Source organism: Mytilus edulis, chromosome 1, assembly GCF_963676685.1.
Source record: "Mytilus edulis chromosome 1, xbMytEdul2.2, whole genome shotgun sequence".
Classification (NCBI taxonomy): Eukaryota; Metazoa; Mollusca; class Bivalvia; order Mytilida; family Mytilidae; genus Mytilus; species Mytilus edulis.
Window position 1 is genome coordinate 8948854 of NC_092344.1, and position 19852 is coordinate 8968705.

Consider the following 19852-nt stretch of genomic DNA (forward strand, 5'->3'; position numbering starts at 1 on the left):
TTTTTGTGTACTGGCCAGCCGGACCAGTGGACTGAAAATCTACTAGTCCGGCTCCAAATCTACTGGTCCAGCACAAATGAAATTCATTTGACAAACACTAATATAAATGAGAGATGATTGCGTTTATTTACATGAATATCCCTTCCTTTGTTTCCTCTCCTTTATTCTCGTAGTTTTTTAGTGCTGTTCTGATGGTTCATTAGCAAGTACAGAATCTAACTTAAAATTTGAAGATACCGTTACACAAATACTTTTCTGATATAGGTCTGTCGCTGCAAATTTTTCACATGATATACATAATACAATCCATTACATTGCAATCAACTATATAATTGAACCATTTGCGTTTTTTTACCTATGGTTTTTGATATTTACGTTTCCTTTTGTCGATTTCATAAACTTTATTCGGATCTTCCATTTCGTCATTCCAAAATTTTTCACATTTTGTGTTGTTGTGAAGGACGCTCAACCTAGATATTAATAAAACCTTAATCAATTGTAATACTAGTATCTCCAGTACCGTGTAATTGATTTCGCAGGTAAATTGTTTTGTAAAAAAAAGGAAAAATTTCTACTGGTCCGACTCAAATTCTACTGGTCCCGGACCACCTGACCAGCGCTAATTTCAACCCCTGAGTGTAATTATTTAGGGGTTGCTGACTCATAGATGTTTATCCTTTATGAGTGGTCATGTACAATCCCAGGGCAATTTTACTATATGTTGAATTATACAAAGACTTAAACATTGGTAGTTGCAATTATGCTCACTAGCTGTTCACATACTAATATGAACAGCTATTTGTCTGATACTAATTAGTCTGCCACTCTTTTATTTTTCTGGTAATAATTCAAGCCAGAGGAAATAGTAGATATGTGTTTTTAACTAATACTTACAAGAAACTATATAATCTTTAATTTGTCACTGCCATAGGTATCCTACATAGCATGTAGTGGTTGAATCTATATCAAAGCTTTGAAGTCAAACAAATAAAATATCACTTACAAAACTCAACAGGAAACTGTTCAAGCTGATAAACTTATAAACCCTCAGCAAAGGATGGTATTAATCAGCATTCAAAACCAAAAACAAATTTTATATACATTTATTATTTTTTTTCAATATTACATGTAAAACTAAAACAGAATCAAAAAGATAATGTAAGGCATAAAGTAAAAATAACAAGTACACCAGCATACCAAAAATATGACTTAAATAAATATGACATGACACTACATAGAAAAGGCAATTGAGTGAAACAATTTACCACAGTGGAAAACACTAATTTGTTACAATGCTCCTGCTTATATAATACTTTCTCTTGTGAATTTACAAAGATCGATTATTTACGAAAACTGAACTCTTGAACATAAATTTCATATAATACAAGGGTTTTGCTCAATAGTAATGTGAATGGTGAAATCATCTTGGACCAGGGCTGTGGTATTGGCATGGCTAAATTCATACAATTTGTGATTTTCCAGTTTATAAATTATACTGTTGGTTTCCAAATGAGGATGTTCTTCCTCAGACTTGGGTCTTTTAAGCATATTGTGCTGGCCCGGTCTGATTTTATGCTCTCAAATCCTAACACCCAGAAATAATTGTGAAGCACTTCGGATGGCATTTTTGGGGAGATTCAATTTTAATGTAAATTTAGTCAATTTTAACTTGAAGGTAACAAAAGTTAGAAATTAATATTACATGTATTTGTTTTAAGTTTTTCGCATGTATCAACTGTTCACTTTTAGTGGTAATTTTCTTCATAAAACTGGTATTAATCATTTTGTTATAAAATAAATGAGATACATCTAAATTCCTCATCTTTGATTGACAATTTTTATGCCTATTTGTGGGAGCTTTTCTCTAGCGTCTTCCACCAATAATACGGGCTGACTTGATAAACCAGTAGCTTGATAAATGCAATGGTAGCTTACCACTGTTCAATAATCATAAACAGATTAATTTGATGAAACAGGTGTTTAACACTGCCAATAATCAATCTATCTAACATCATTTAAGCCTGATATTACCATAAACTAAGTAGATTGGTTTGATTGTAGCACTATTTTGTATGAAAAACATGACCAGCTTCAGTACAAATAATTAGCAATAAGCACACAAAAAAATATTTCTTTTTTTGAAACTTTTTCCATAATACATATACAATGTATGTCAGATAGTTGCATGATAAAATATCAATATTGCAAATAAATTCTATGAAACTTGATTTGTCAAAATACATGATTTGCATAAAGAACAACTTCCATATGATAGTTATTAAAGTTTGTTCTGCTCAATTGTCAAAATCAATCTTTTAAAAAATTTGTTTTGCATATTATATTCTTATCAATGTTTTATTAGGAACTAATTATAGCTTTTATCTATTGACTTTTCTTATGAAAGTTTTAAGTAAACAGAAAATATAATGCAGATATAAAAATGTCTATGACTACTTGGTGGACTTTTTCATATTTTAAATTCCCCTGAGAAATTTGTTTTCTCTAAAATATCACTGAAACTACTACTATGAGTATGACTTTACTACCATATATATAATCATTTATTCATTTTTTCCTTGGCTCTCCCGAAAGTCTTGATAATAAGGCAAAAATAACAACATTTCTTAAATTATATATATGTTTTAAAAAAGTATTACCAAATTATGTGTAATATACAGAAATTAAAATACTTTGCGTTGTGTACTATGTAAACTAATTAACATATAAAAACACTGGTTTAATAAATTGGTATCAAAACCTCAATAGTTCTTGAAGATTGTTTCATGGCACACTGTTTATTAATTGTCATTTATAAATTTGCACACTTCACATTTTCATTTATCAAAAAGCCAATTCCAAGGAAATGAAAGAAAATTAAGCAAGCAAACAACTGTAACTAAAAGTATATTTATACAGCAAAAATATAGTAAGTAGGTTCATTACAAATGTTCAGAAGAAATGGTAATGTATGGAAGTAAATCACAGGTATACGTCTTTATATACAGAAAACCTCCTTATATAAATGCCTGAATGTTTGAGATACATTCAGTCTGAAATATTTGACCAATTTCTTTTTTTATTAAATATTTTGTATTCCTCTAAAAATTGTAAACTACAGAACTGATTTAAATACTTAAGGATGTAGAATTATGGGAGATCACTGTTAAAATCACTAATGTGTTAGTACATGTAGTAGGCCATTCATCATATGCTTTTCAAGCATTCAATTGAAACAGATCAAAGTGATGTGTTACTAATTATAAGAAGCTTAGAAATACAATAATGAAAATGGTTATTACATACACTCCAGTGATATTAAACAGTTATGTCTCTTTTCCCTGGTCTATCTCTTATACTTGTCTGTTTGCATTAAAGTAAAGGATTTGATTGTCAAAAACAATTATATTAATCTGCATGTTACTGAAATTTAAATATTTTCTGTATGAGAATAACGATATTTAACATGAAAAAAAAGTAATGAAATGCCCGTTTTGTAATAGATTGAACCATACAATTTCAACACATCACAATCATAAATAAACTCATTATAGATGCCAGGATTGAAATTTAAATTTGCGCCAGATGTGCGTTTCTTCTACAACAATAAATGGAAGTTTTTAACAACCTTGACTGGCTATACAGCCCTTGCACGGTCGGTGTTTCTTCTACAAAAGACTCATTTAAGATATATAATCATAGTAAGGTAAAAAAAAAAAGGGTGATTGATAATTGTGTTCTGCAAAAAGCTCAATACAAACAGACAGTAAAATGTTGACAATATAGAGTTCTTGCCGGAATTTATGTTTATTCTTATTTAAAAAAAAAAAGAAGATCTACACTTTGCACTTCACATCACTTGTCAGCTCATGCATAGGGTCACAGTTTAAGGGAGATAATCACAACTCTTCATTTCCTGCTGGTTTCTCAAGGTTCCTTTCTTTAATTACTTTTTTCATTGTTTCAGCAACTGGAAATAAATAATGTAAAACAGTATTATATTAAGTACTACTTTTACAGATTTTTCAGCTATTTTGAATCAATAATACTTACAGAATAACTTATCAAAGAGTTCAAGTATTGAAAAAAATCTCCAATTGACCAAACAGCACCATTAATACATATTTGTGTGATGTGTGAACAAATTATCATTGTTGTTTTGTAACAAGCTAAGATGTGCATGCTTAGATTTTCTATTTTTTTATAACATTGAACTATATTGTAAATGAAGCAGAAAAAAACAAGAACAATTTTTTAATCACTTTGTTTTGATTTAATAACATTGACCACTCCTATTGATGTACAAATGTATGATGTAAGAGGAGTTAAAGTAAAGGATGTGTTGTGTCATAAAACAGAAGTTCATTCATAATATAAGTTCCAAGTGGAAGAAATATTCCGTAATATTATTTCTATTGGACATATATTACGTTATTTGTTCCTCACAGAATAAAGGGTATGGAATATTTGTTCCAACAGGAATCATTGTTTGTATCAGTTTCCAATAGAACTTCTGTTAGGCAGAACATATATACATTGGCAGTTTCACATGTAACAATATATATCGATTCTATAGAACATAATGCACTTACTAGATGTGGGATTAAAATGATAATACTTGTAATCTGGATGGCCATTTTCATTTTTATATTGGTCTAAAATATTTCCATCTGGATCTGAAATAAAATGATCACAAGTCTGTGAATAGAATATGAAACATTCAATATATAGTGACTCTGTAGAAAGAATAATTATGACTCAATGAGAAAAATTTTGATTGGTTTATAATTTTCATTTTTATGCCCCACCTACGATAGTAGAGGGGCATTATGTTTTCTGGTCTGTGCGTCTGTTCGTCCGTCCGTCTGTTCGTCCCTCCGTCCGTCCGTTCGTCCGTCTGTCCTGCTTCAGGTTAAAGATTTTGGTCAAGGTAGTTTTTGATGAAGTGGAAGTCCAATCAACTTCAAACTTAGTACACATGTTCCCTATGATATGATCTTTCTAATTTTAATGCCAAATTAGAGTTTTTATCCCAATGTCACTGTCCACTGAACATAGAAAATGAAAGTGCGAGTGGGGCATTCGTGTACTGAGGACACATTCTTGTTTTAATATGTTTGTATATGACAATCAAAATAAAAGTTGTCTGATGATAGAATTTTAAAGACACTTTCATTGAATGTAAATAAAATCATTAAACTAGTTACTTAATTATGATAAATACACACTATCATGAAAGACTACCATTTTTAAATCGATTTTACTGTAAAGAAAATGTTTTAATATCAGTACCATAAAAGAGAACTCTTGGTATATATCCACCATCAGGGGAATATTTCTCTCCTTCAGGTTCTTCATCATCCTATAAAAAGATACATTGTAAAAATAAGTCAACATATCATAGCAGGGTTTTTTTTCATTTTAAATTAAAGACACAATTGAATGCAAGATAGACATCAGCATTCAACATTTTAACAAGATATATTATATTTGTCCCCCTCAGGATACAGAAAACTGGGCATCCAGCTGTACTGTGCCTCTGTCTGATCGTCTTGTTAGCGCTCTTGCATGTACAATTCTTGCCAGGTTTGTATAAAACTTATATTACAGATTGTATTAGTATTGTCTTTCACAAGGTTGAAAATTAATGCTGATAACTATTTTTAAAGAATCATGCCCCTTTGGATTTAAAAAAAAAAATTAATTGAAAACTTCTTGCATTTTCTATCAAGCATAAATTTCTCTAAGATGTTTTTGAAAGCTTTGAAGAACAAAATACATATATAAAACTAGAGGCTCTAAAGAGCCTGTGTCGCTCACCTTGGTCTATGTGCATATTAAACAAAGGACACAAATGGATTCATGACAAAATTGTATTTTGGTGATGGTGATGTGTTTGAAGTTCTTTCTTTACTGAACGATTTTGCTTCTTACAATTATATCTATAATGAACTTTGCCCATTAGTAACAGAGAACTATATTTGGTAAAAATTTACATAAATTTACCAAATTAATGAAAATTGTTAAAAATTGACTATAAAGGGCAATAACTCCTTAAGGGGTCAACTGACCATTTTGGTCATGTTGACTTATTTGTAGATCTTACTTTGCTGAACATTATTGCTGTTTACAATTTATCTCTATCTATAATAATATTCAAGATAATAACCAAAAACAGCAAAATTTCCTCAAAATTACCAACTCAGGGGCAGCAACCCAACAACCGATTGACCGATTCATCTGAAAATTTCAGGGCAGATAGATCTTGACCTGATATACATTTTTATTCCTGTCAGATTTCCTCAAAATGCTTTGGTTTTTGAGTTATAAGCCAAAAACTGCATTTTACCCCTATGTTCTATTTTTAGCGGTGGCGGCCATCTTGGTTGGTTGACCAGGTCATGCCACACATTTTTTAAACTAGATACCCCAAAGATGATTGTGGCAAAGTTTGGATTAATTTGGCCCAGTAGTTTCAGAGGAGAAGATTTTTGTAAAAGATTACTTTAATTTACGAAAAATGGTTAAAAATTGACTATAAAGGGCAATAACTCCTAAACGGGTCAACTGACCATTTTGGTCATGTTGACTTATTTGTAGATCTTACTTTGCTGAACATTATTGCTGTTTACAGTTTATCTCTATCTATAATAATATTCAAGATAATAACCAAAAACAGCAAAATTTCCTCAAAATTACCAATTCAGGGGCAGCAACCCAACAACCGATTGACCGATTCATCTGAAAATTTCAGGGCAGATAGATCTTGACCTGATAAACATTTTTATCCATTGTCAGATTTCCTCAAAATGCTTTGGTTTTTGAGTTATAAGCCAAAAACTGCATTTTACCCCTTTGTTCTATTTTTAGCCGTGGCGGCCATCTTGGTTGGTTGACCAATTCATGCCACACATTTTTTAAACTAGATACCCCAAAGATGATTGTGGCCAAGTTTGGATTAATTTGGCCCAGTAGTTTCAGAGGAGAAGATTTTTGTAAAAGATTACTTTAATTAACGAAAAATGGTTAAAAATTGACTATAAAGGGCAATAACTCCTAAACGGGTCAACTGACCATTTTGGTCATGTTGACTTATTTGTAGATCTTACTTTGCTGAACATTATTGCTGTTTACAGTTTACCTCTATCTATAATAATATTCAAGATAATAACCAAAAACAGCAAAATTTCCTCAAAATTACCAATTCAGGGGCAGCAACCCAACAACCGATTGACCGATTCATCTGAAAATTTCAGGGCAGATAGATCTTGACCTGATAAACATTTTTACCCCATGTCAGATTTGCTCTAAATGCTTTGGTTTTTGAGTTATAAGCCAAAAACTGCATTTTACCCCTATGTTCTATTTTTAGCCGTTGCGGCCATCTTGGTTGGTTGACCGGGTCACGCCACACATTTTTTAAACTAGATACCCCAATGATGATTGTGGCCAAGTTTGGTTTGATTTGGCCCAGTAGTTTCAGAGGAGAAGATTTTTGTAAAAGTTAACGACGACGGACGACGGACGACGCCGGACGCCGGACGCAAAGTGATGGGAATAGCTCACTTGGCCCTTCGGGCCAGGTGAGCTAAAAAAGTGGATGAAAATATCAACGTCAAGATCTACATAACAAGAGACTTTATGGAAAACAATTACTCAAAACTGCAAATCTACTTTAAGTATAAGTAAAAGTAGATGTTTTTATATTCACTTTATTTGTTTCCTAACAAGCTTAAGTTTTAAACAATATAACTACAAAATTCTACATAATGCTTTGCTAAGGCCAAATAAAGATATATGTGTGGTTCCAGTAACCCGACCGACCCTAGTTAAAACCCCCCGACCCAAGAACTTTTTTTTTCATTTCTGAAAAATAAATTTTCAAACGATCAAATTTTGAGGATTGTGAATTAACATAATTAAATTCATAGATTTCTGTCATCTGAATTTCCATCACAAGTATCTGTTATGGCTAAAATGCAAGAATTCATAACAGAATGCAACAAAATTAACTAAAAATGTATCATGACTGTTTAGGTTACAATACACCATTAGAATTTATGGGCGCAGCCATTTTATGAGCATAACATGGTATTCAGAATTAAGAGTATGACTAATCCTGATTGGTCGATATGTGCGCCCGTTGTTTTTTATTATTAGAGACTTCGTGCACTCTGCTTTATACAAAAGGCAAAATAAAAATTATTCCGTAGCCCTAAAGGCACTGAGATGACTTTTCAACGCTAGGACAAGACACGTATTTTTAAGGGCAAAATTGATAGGCATGGGAGATAAGTACAAAATACGCTAAGAAAAGCAACGCGAACCTATATTTTTTGGACCAAAAAATACTGTCATAATAACTTTTCTTTGATTCTAGCAAGGTTTCGTTAAGAAAATCAACTTTCTAAAGTCTGTATCTCGAAAAAGGCTACCATTGTCGCCTATGGGGAAATTAATTGTTTATTTCAATCTATATTTTACAACCACATGTAAAAATGGCTGACTTCCGGTTGGGGCGTGTATAATACCGGAAACAATTTCGGTAAACAAACGATTTTTTTCCGGATTTTGACATTCAAAAAAAAAAAATAAAAAAAAAAAAAAAAAAATTGCCGACCTACCGACCCTATTTTTTAAAAGTATGTAACTGGAACCACACATATATTTTTATTTGGCCTAATTCACCATAAGTACTCACCAATACATTAACCATAACAAAAGGTTTACTCAATTCTGCTATCTCTTTAGAACTATCAAACTGTGGTTTTAATGCTGAAACAAAAGCAAATTATGAAAAATTGTGAGGCATAAAGACATTTTACATACAAATGTTGAAGCTACTGTACATTATTAAATATACAGCTGTATTTGTAATACTTTCTTACTTCTTTTATAAGTACCTGGTATGTAAAAACTCATTAATGCAATTCATTGTACATGTTAAAGTATCCACACAACTGACCATTAACACATCACAGTTTACAATGGCATTTTTTGGATACATGAATGAATTCTTTTAATTGGCCAAAGTTTTAAGTGTCCATAACATTACATTCATAATGTAACAATCCACTTGTAGATCAAGGGAGGTTTTAATTCACTCTCACTTCTGAGTGAATATTATCAAAAAGTTTGGTTGATTTCTGTAGAGAAGTTGCAGTAAAGTTTCATTTAACAGAAATTACCTATTATGGAGATTATGGAGGAATTCCAATCATAGTGATGCAACACAACAGATAGTTAACGCCAACTAAGTCAGTGTTACTCTACTTTGCAGGAGAAGGTACTTAAATAGTTTTAGAAAAAGATATAGTACAAATAGAAAGAAACAAAAATTGTAAAAATCTTCAAATACAGGCAATAACTCTTATAATGAGTCATACACCAATTTGATAAACATAGACAAAATGTAAATTTAGACATTCAAAACTTTTATGGTCTTTCAGATGTTCTCTATCTATTACAGTTTTTAAAACAATAGTACTACATATGTATGTTAAGCCTTTGTGGCCATATTTGTTGGCCTACTGAATTATAGGGAAAACATTTTTTCAAACGAGATACCCAAAGGATCATCATGGCCAAGTTTGGTTTAATTTTGCCATGGGGTTTCGGAGACGATTTTTGTAAAAGTTAATGGACAGAGCCAACTGATGACAAAAGCACACAATAGTTTTTTGATTCAGGTGATTTGAAAATAAATAAATAACATTTATTGGTTTCTGAATATCAATAAGATTAACTAAATTCTAAGATTAAATTTCACACCAGTTTATCCCTGCTGTTCTTAAAACTAATGGTTAATAGGAATTAACCCATTATAAACCTTCTTATGGAAATATGTGACATTAATGTATTTAATGTACTATATTACTATAAATGCATTATTTGTGATATAATTTTTCAATATTAACAATCAATATTTAGAATCTAAAGAAACAGCTGTGTGGTTATTTAGTGTAAAGTAATATTGCTATTATTTTTTTAATGTCTTTTTTGTAGCTCCACATGTTGCTTAAAATGTGTGCAAAAACAGAATTATGATAAGAAACAAACTGTTGGAACACATATGTGTCTAGTCTGTTAAAATGTTCAATAGTAAAATACATTGAAGACCCATTGGTGGCCTTTGGCTGTTATCTTCCCTTTTGTCGGATTGTTGTATTTTTGATATATTCCCCATTTCCAATTTTATTTTTTAACAAAAGAAAAGTTTAAAACTGACTCACTAGACTCAGACCAAATAGTCTGTAGAAATGAGATGAGACTATACTTAAACAAGTGCATACAATATATCATTGACCTGCCATTTAAACTGATCTAATCACAAACCTTCAACAATTGTTAGTATCTCTTTGACTTGGTTGTCGCCAGAAAAAGAATTAGCAAATAAATATTTTTATACTTCAGACTTTGCTGACAACAGTTTGATCAACTGATAACAAATTAAACTGCCATGACTGTACAAGGGAAAATAGACGCACACCAATATCGATTGTTCTGAAAACTTAAGTACAACATTAACTTACATTTACATGCTCCACACCATGTCTTATGTATAACAAGCATCATTGGTTTATTCCTAAAATATAATTAAGTCACATTCAATAGATTCTCAAAAATCTGTTAGACCAAATGTTAATTCCCCGAACTGTCAGACTTGTATAACTTTTTAATGCTGGAGGAGTACTCTGTTAAGTTTGGAAACAGAGATTTGATAATAGAAAAGTCCTACTTAAGTATATATTCAGTATAGTGCATTGAATGTGACTGGTTAGTTCCATTAATTTGTACAGATTAATTATTTAGTATTTAAATGTTTATTTTAAGTTTAATTTGATTTAAACTTGTGATACATGTTAGAATTATTACTTTAACTGTTTTTATATTTAACTTTTGATGTTTCTGTAATGTTTTAAGAAAATTCATTTATTTAACTTTTCATTAGTACCATTTCTTTTAAAGTTATGGTAAGATATGATAAGATCATTTAGAATTTAATTTATAGTCAGACACAGTCGGCCTTGCACAGGCCTTGAAATACTCTCACTAGAGGTTAGAGTTACCCACCACTTCAGGTGCAGATTGCCAGAGTTCGTAACCCTTTTTTGGTGCAAGTTTTACTTCTTTAAAAACACAACGCAAAGCATATTTACCTTACTTAAGACTAACTCTGGAAATATCTTATTTTTCATTATACATTTGAATTACTTTATTTTTGAACGTCATTCTAATAAGTTTATACTCTGACTTTGTTAAATACAAAACAAAATGTACATGCAATTATTGTACATTTGTAAATAAAATAGTTTTCACAGAACCCTTTCCGTTACAAAAGTTTTCAGAGGTTGAATCAAACATAAATTACTTGATGACTAAAACAATATTTCATTGAGATTAATACAGAAGCATGAGTTGAACATATACATGTATACACTTAATGTTGGAAAACAAAATATCTGAGTTAAAGGTTTGATCTTATGATCCTCCTATTAAACCGTGCTAAAGGTGTCAGACTTACTGTTCCTTGGCTGCCTTAATACCATCCTCAAGGGTAACCCATGCAACATCATCATTCCAGCCTGTTAACAAAATATATTGTCAGTTTCAAATATGCCTTAATTATTAATATTGCTATAAGAAAGATAGTGCAGGTTACTAATAGCTCAAATAGAGTTGTTTCTAACTGATTTTTTTTTTATTTGTACCCTAATACATTTAATTTTTGTAATTACAGTGCAAGTCAATGTAAATATAACATTGTATAAATATTATTTTTTAGTAGAGAATAATGGAATTGTGACATATCTTGTACATAATCATGATAATGTTTACTAAAACTTTTATCACAATGTTCAAGTTAGATTTTGAAAATGGTCGGAAGGGTGTATTATATATATAAATAAATGGCATTTCAGCAGGTTCACCGTTAAAAACAGTGTATTGTCATGACTACATGAAAATTTTGGTAAACACTATTTGAATTAATAATATATATCATGTATATTAATATGTATATTAATACATATACACAATAATTTCATTTACAATAATACAAAGAACCATGATCCTATCTTTTTAGGAGAAAACAACGCTTAATATCACTACTTTAAAATCTGTCCAGCTTGACCCAAGAATCTGCCCCGTTGAACTTTATTATTTTACACATCATACAACAATCACTTTTCCAGTGTGACATCAGATATTTTCTGTTGAGAAGTAAAAATATTACGGAAACCTTTGTGATGTCCAATAATGGTAAACGAATAGCGATAAGGTAAATGGTGAGGCAGTCCGGATAATTTTTATGTCTTGAAAGGCTATTACATTTTTTTAGCCTTGATGCCTAACACAGATAATCAATTTGTTATATTGGTCATTTTCTGTTAAAAAAAAATTAGCAGTAAAATTGTAAGACAAGATTTGATACTTCTGACACTTCTTGATAATGTTTACAAATGAAACTTGACAGTGACAAATATCTCAAATTCTGTTTATAATGTTATTTATTTCTGTAGAATCCAAAGAAACAAATAATGCAGAGTAAATGTGTGTAAAATATGGTAAAAAAACTGAAACTATTTACCTCTGGCTAAATCATTTGCTATAGACACAGTGATACAGGAGATAAATAATATGACACGCGTCAAAAAGTCCATTTTTCCTGCAGCAGTCGATATTCCTAAATGAACTGAACCTTTAGATATTTTAGGAGGTATATCAGTAATGTGTATTTTACGTACCAGTCTGCCGGTTAACATTCGGAAGCTATTAACAGAGACCTTCCGAGAAAATACACATGTGTTGTTAAATCAAAATTGTCAAAAAAATCTGAAATAAAGGAAAATTATGGCAGAAGACTTCGGAGAAGACCTTTTTAATGTGTTTGACCAGAATGAAGTAACCAAAGTGTCCCCTTTAGATACTCCCATTGTAGATAAATCTGATGAACAAAGGTGATTTGTCAACTTTCATTTTCCAAAGCTAAAAATTAAAATGTCTTTAATTTAAATGGTCAAGCTGTTTGTATTCTTCTGTTGTTTTATAAGCATTATTCACAAGGAACTTTGAGTAATAAGTTAAAAGACATGCTATCTGTAGTAAGGATCTCAAAGATCTGTATTGTACCAATGAAAAACAACAACTTTTATACAGTAAATAATCAGAAAGTGTTTTTTAATGCGACTGAGTGAGTATCTCTTTAATCTGGTACATAGACCTAAAATCACAATAATTAATCTGGCATTTTAGTCTGTTTGTCAAAATATCGCTTAAATAAATGGGTACTTATAAAGTGAGAAACGGAATCGAAACGAAATATAACGAAACGAAACGCAACGAAATATAACGAAACGAAACGAAATGAAAAAAATGAAGAAACGAAACGAAACGAAATGGAAAATGAAGAAACGAAATACAACGAAATGAATCTGACCCTTATGTTATGCAATTGTGTGGTGTGGTGCTGTTTATGTAGTTAATGTAGTTATCATTGTTACAACCACGTTAAAACAGTATCTATACTATTAAACGAGAAGACCTCATTTTGGGTGTCGCTTCTCTTCTTTCCACAATAAATTAATCATCATGCCTCTGTGTCCTATGGGTTCAGTACATAATCGCATTTGTCATCCATTCATATGATTATTCAGATTGAGTTATTTTGGGTGAAAAACGAGAAAAAAGACGTCCGGATTTCCGTCATTGGGCGAAATTTTAAGTCAGATTAGACTTCCGGTTTGCGTTTTTTTCTAACATACATTAATACTACGAATACAGTGTATTTTCTGTCTTATATCCGTCATTGGACGAGATTTAAGTCAGATTAGACCTCCGGTTTGCGTTTTTCTTTTTACTTTGAAACAAATACATATACTACGAATAAAGTGTATTTTCTGTCTGATATCATTTTCAAGTTTACTATCCACGGCAGTCACAGGGTTTATTTAATAGGGAGGGTCTGAATAATATATCAATGACCGCTGTGGATCAATTATTAAACTGAGAATTGACTGTAAAAAGAAAATACACTTTCAGGACGTCTGGAGCGGGTGTTTTTATGATCGAAATTTCAGGATTGACCATTTCGGGATTCGGGATTTCTTTTTTCGAATTTCGGGATGTCGAGATATTTAATTTGTATAATAAATTCAGCACCTCGGGTTTTCATGTTTTTAAGCCCGGGATATTGGGATCAGGGCCCCTCCGAAGTGGCGGATCCAGAAATGTTCAAATCCGTTGACTGCCTAAGAAGGGGTCCGCTCCGGTCATGCTTCAGTGATTCCCTATATAAGCAACCAATTATTTTTCAGAAAAGGGGTGGGGGGGGGGGGGGGGGGGGGGGGGGGGGCTCCCTAAATCCGCCTCTGCCCCGATCCCCCCTTTAATGAATGTTCATAATATACAGATAAGCGCTAAAAATTTTCATGTGTCATTAAAATTAATAGAGAACAAAAAAAAAACATTTGTGGAAGAAGGAGGAGCCGGGCTAAAAAAACATTATCCTGTCCCAAATTACCTATGACTTTTGATACCTTTTGTAAATTTAGGCACACTTGTCATGATAGGAATTCAGTCGGGGCATAAATCAAAAGTAGCTAAACCTCGCAAAGGAGGAAGGACGCCACTAGATAAGGGAGAAATAAGTAATCAAGTTGAAAGAGAACCACTTATTAAGGATATCACTGTACAGGGAGCTTTAGATATGATAGAAAATATTGTTGAATCCCATTCATTTGAAGCAATATATCTTTTCCAGACAAAAGCCACCTTGTGCTATGGTTGCCGCCAAAAGTTTAATAGAAAAACCGACCAAAACAATCTCGTAATCAGACATTATTGTGAGCGTGAATATTCTGTTCAGGGGGCAAAAAAGGCTAAGTGGCAATTTGCATATTTTCACTTGAAGTCATCTTGTGTTCGAATGAAATTTGCTGACTTTAAAAAGGAGAACATTAAGATTACAGCAGATTCAGAAGACATTGTTCCTCAAGAAGTAAAGGACAAACTTAAGGGAATCGGAGTGCAGTTGTAGTTTAAATCAAAAGTATATGGTCTCCAAAATGGTTTTGCCTTTTAACTTAGTTTGTTGAATGTGCAGAGAATAACTTTGTTTAACCAAAAAGATTTGAGTATTATTAAAGATTATCCTAATAAAAGTATTTTATAATGACCATTTATTGACTCGACTTCATTTTAAAAAGAAGTGATAATATAACTGAGACTGTGGTAAATGATGTCATTGAACATATACATGTATATTGGTACGATGGATGCCCATGCAAACATATTATATTCTCATATTCCCGAGCATCAGTTCTGATTGATATGTTTAAGGTTTAATCAAAAACAAATGAATAAACGAGACGTGGATAAAAACGTCAATAAAACAGCACAATAATAACAAAAACCAATGAAAACAGATGTGGCCGTATTTTTTGTGTTCGTGTTCAATATTCTGTTTCTGTATTTTTGAGTCCTTAGAATGTAAAGTTTTCAATAAGACATCCACATAGATCAGTACTCAGATGGGTTAGGCTTTATCTTTTGTGGTAATTTTGTCATTTTTGACTATCCTCTTCAAAGTTTGGGATTATAATTTTATTTTTCAACATTGTAGACCTTGAGCACAACTGACGAGTCGCAAATCGACGCAATTTGCACATCGTGTACATCAAAATTTGTCATCGCAAAATTTAATTGATAACAGGTTAAAATTTATCATAGTTTTTGTCTTGCATGCGATTTGTTTAATTTTTCAAAAGTAAAAAGACATAGATGCTTCATACTTTGTATATAGATGCCTCGTGTTACGAACTTTACGTCTGTCGCCTGAAAAATGTCTTGGGCCTCATTTTCATGAAAAAAGGTTCACATTTTTGTAGTATAAATAACAAAATGTTGTATGAGTGCGAATGAGACAACTCCATACAAGCCACAGTGTAGTTTAACTTAGCAATTATAGGTTAGAGTACGGCCTTTCAATACGAACTCATGAACAATCACCGAACAAGATATATAGGGTAAAAAATGACCAATGTAAAACTATTTAAACGTTTAAGAAAACCAACGCTATAATTAAGATGTGGTTTGAGTGCCAATGAGACAACTCTCCATCCAAGTCGCGATGCATTTTAAGTTAACAGTTCAATGAGTATCGACTTGAACACAGAGTCTTTGCTAACACTAAACAGCAAGCTATATATAAAGTCCCCAAAATTGCCATTGAATACAAACTTTAAACAAGTAAATCAAAATATAGAAAACGAGAAACACCTATGAACCACACCAACCACTGAACAACAGGTTCCTGACAGTAGTATTGAATATGCATCTGGTTTAAACAGTTTAACAGGCTCACCAACCTTCAACCTAACCTGAGACAGAAGTTAAACATTATAACATAAAAAGACGCTATAAAATATGAACTCTATGAAAAAGACGCGATTTAAACAATAACAACACTCCAGAATATGTATGATACGCGACACAATATAATATATACAAAACGAGAAACAGAAAACACATATGAACTACAACAACCACATGAACAACAGGCTCCTGAATAATCCAGGACAGGTGCATACAAAATATACACAATTAAGTATCTTGTAAAATCTGCATGCACGTCGGACAGTGTTAAGTTTTCGTGGTCAAATCCATATCGCCTATATTTTAAGCAGTAGGTGCACTATATTTGGTGTATTCAACTTACAGGTATCATCTGACTTCATAGGCGGATTTAGGGGGGGGGGGGGGGGGGCGGCCCCCCCCTTTTTGGGAAAACATTTGGTTGCTTATATAGGGAATCACTGAAGCGTGACTGGAGCGGGCCCCCTCTTAGGTCAGTCAGTGGGCCCCCACTTATAAAAATTTCTGGATCCGCCACTGGACTTGGACCCCATTTCTATAGTTCATTATAAGGGGTGTACTTTATCAATAATTTGGTTTATATGATGCTAATAAGATGAAAATTGCCGTTTAAAAAATGTCATCTGACCTTGACCATATTTTTATGGTTCATTGGTCAAAGTCGAATTTTTGTCATGTCACTGAGTTTGTTTCAGAGATACTTTAAGCAATTGTTCTACTAGATTTTAGGGAAAGGAATGATTTTGTACATACAAAAAAGATGTGGTGAGATTGCCAATGAGAGACCAAATGACACAGTTATTAACAACTATAGGTCACCGTACGGCCTTCAACAATGAGCAAAGACCATACCGCATAGTCAGCTATAAAAAGCCCGAAATGATAAATGTAAAACAATTCAAACGAATCCACCCGCCCTTTAGAGTAGTCTAGTCTGATGACAGAACGTTGTCTATATTTCGGACTAAACTACTTTCAAAAGTAACTACACTCAAAAGTAATGATTTCATGGTTCAGTTTGAAAGCAACTTAACCAAAGATATTGGTTTAACCTACACACAAGTCCGAATTGCTGTCAGTAAGATGTTTCAATATATCTATATTGAGATAATCAGCTTGCAACACGATGTAGATATTTGTTAATCACTTAAAACATGGTGGACTCTTTCTGACCATCTAGGTATGTTGATTTTCTTTCTCATCGACGTCAGCAGCGGATCCAGTCATTTTCAAAAGATTGAAGGGGTCTCCAACCCAGGAGAAAAACATTCCAAATTTATATCTTCATTCAAATTCATGTTTGGTAAAAAGGGAGGTTCAAACCTCAGATCTCTTTTTCAGTTCAATTTAGTTTTCGTTATGGCTACTCGTCAGCCGTTAGCATTTCACATTTTTAATTTCTTGTCAAATACAACTTGGCCAATTCAAACTGGGAGATACCATTTGATTTTTATGGGCTAGGATGAAATTTTTTGTCCTGCATTTTATTTAGTTGTAATCTCTGTCCTGCCTTTTTATTTTTCACTATATTTGGTCCTGCCTTTTTTAAATAAATTTATCCCGTTTTTTTGCCCAGTTGCTCATCCTGCCTTCTTTTTTACTAAACAATCCTGTCTTGTCTTTTTTATACTCATATCCCTGTCCTGCAGGATTTTTTTTAATTTCATCCTGAGACTACTATAACACAGTAGTCTCAGTTTCATCATAGCCCTCTCCCCCTCCCCCCTCCCCCCCCAAAAAAAATCAAATGGTAGCCCCTTAACTTGGACTCGGAACTTGGAATAAAAAAAACAATTAATTACCTTTATAAAAGCAAAATCCTAACCTCCTATAACAATGTAAAAGATATATTATATATAGGCCTATTTCGTCCATTTCGTTTCGTTTCGTTTATTCATTTTTTCATTTCGTTTCGTTTCGTTATATTTCGTTTCGTTTCGTTGTATTTCGTTGCGTTTCGTTGTATTTCGTTTCGTTTCGTTTCGATTCCGTTTCTCACTTTATAAGTACCCTAAATAAATGCACATATGGAAATATTTCTGAATTTACACAGGCTTTCCTATCTTTTTTTTTTATTAAGATAAAGACTGTTAAGTGTTCACCCATTAATTTGCATAAGATGTTTAAAAGAACCATTAATATATAGATATATGCATAGAAAACTTCAGTTGAAATTGGCATATAATCCCTCCACATTCTGTATGTCTGTCTAAAGTCAGAAGCCTGTTATCATGGTTATTTAGTGGTGATGTGTTACAAATTTGTTTTCCGTTCATTTTTTGATAAAAAAGACAATAAGTACAAATCTAAGAGTACTATCATCTAGTTAGTTTCTTTGCTTGATGGGAATGTAAAATATAAAGGCTAACAGAATGCATCGCATCATTCATGTCATTCCTGCTAATGCATTTGTTGGAGAAAAAAATATTCATTGAGAGGATCAAATGTATAAATGGAAGCTGTTTCAACAGAGTATTATTTATTTATTTATTTCAGGACTGATAATTTACTGCAGAGCATTGTTGGTACTAAGAGACCTGCAACTTCTGTTGATGTAGAAGAAGAAAATGAAGAACCGAAAACAAAAAAGATCAAAAGTTTACCTGATGATACAGGGTAATCTTTATACCTTTTATACACATGATTTATTGTGTAGATTATTTAAATAAGATTTGCATGAAGACGACACATCTTTAAATCTGATGATAAGCATACATTTTTACATGTACAGTGATGCATATGTGTGAAAAAAAAATTATTACATAGTTTAAAAAAGTAATTAATTAAAGTGGAGGCACTATAATAAATACTTTAATTTATAGAATTTCCAATGATTTATTTGTTTATCCTGTCCTGTTGCATAACATTTCTTATGGATTTTCAGACATTAAATTAAGGTTCAATTAAATTAAGTTATATTTTGTGTATATAATTGCAGGTCTACAGAAGTAATGCCAAGAATTCAGGTTCATACAGTAGAGACTGCAGAGGCTTGTTTACATGAGGTTTGTTTTATTGTTAACCCTGATTGTTTAAAGTGTTGTCCATAACCTTCTGTTATGATCATTATGTCCTTTTTTGTCATATTAAGTCTGTTCAGTTATCATTTAAATTTATTTGATACAGTATTCCTCACTTTTAAAATAGCATGACACTTCATTGAAAATTTCATTTCATTTACAAACTTTTCTCTTGCAGAAAACAGTTCCTGTTCATTATAGATAAATCTGGTTATTTGCAAATATTTAAACAAAAAGTAGTAGTTCATTGTGCATTATTATATAACATGAAATCAGAACAATATCTTGTGTCAGGTATTGTTACAATTAAGATACATGAGTACCAATTGAGAAAACCAACAGTTCTTAAACATGTTTTACAGTTTTCTCCATCATGATAAATAGAATTAATCACTTGTATACAGGATGGTTGTCTTATGGCATGTATGGTGTGGTTTACAAATGATTACCGTATTTACCTT

General features: G+C 32.0%; 2 protein-coding genes across 3 annotated transcripts in view; one reads left to right on the top strand and one right to left on the bottom strand.

Moving 5' to 3' along the window:
- Positions 1–1087: 1087 nt before the first annotated feature.
- Positions 1088–12761, bottom strand: LOC139523304 (thioredoxin domain-containing protein 12-like). Its single transcript, XM_071317176.1, has 7 exons — positions 12587–12761; positions 11522–11582; positions 10530–10582; positions 8699–8772; positions 5290–5359; positions 4590–4673; positions 1088–3967 (listed from the first exon to the last, which is right to left on the bottom strand). The coding sequence occupies exons 1-7, from the start codon at positions 12759–12761 to the stop codon at positions 3897–3899; spliced, it is 588 nt and encodes a 195-aa protein (XP_071173277.1). The 3' UTR covers positions 1088–3896.
- Positions 12758–19852, top strand: part of LOC139523287 (exosome RNA helicase MTR4-like) — a 53067-nt gene continuing 45972 nt past the window's right edge. For both annotated transcript variants that reach the window (XM_071317164.1, XM_071317157.1), the window contains exons 1-3: positions 12758–12956; positions 18868–18987; positions 19310–19376. In XM_071317164.1, coding sequence (XP_071173265.1) covers positions 12850–12956; positions 18868–18987; positions 19310–19376 — 294 coding nt within the window. In that variant the 5' untranslated portion in view covers positions 12758–12849. The remainder of the gene's footprint in view (positions 12957–18867; positions 18988–19309; positions 19377–19852) is intronic.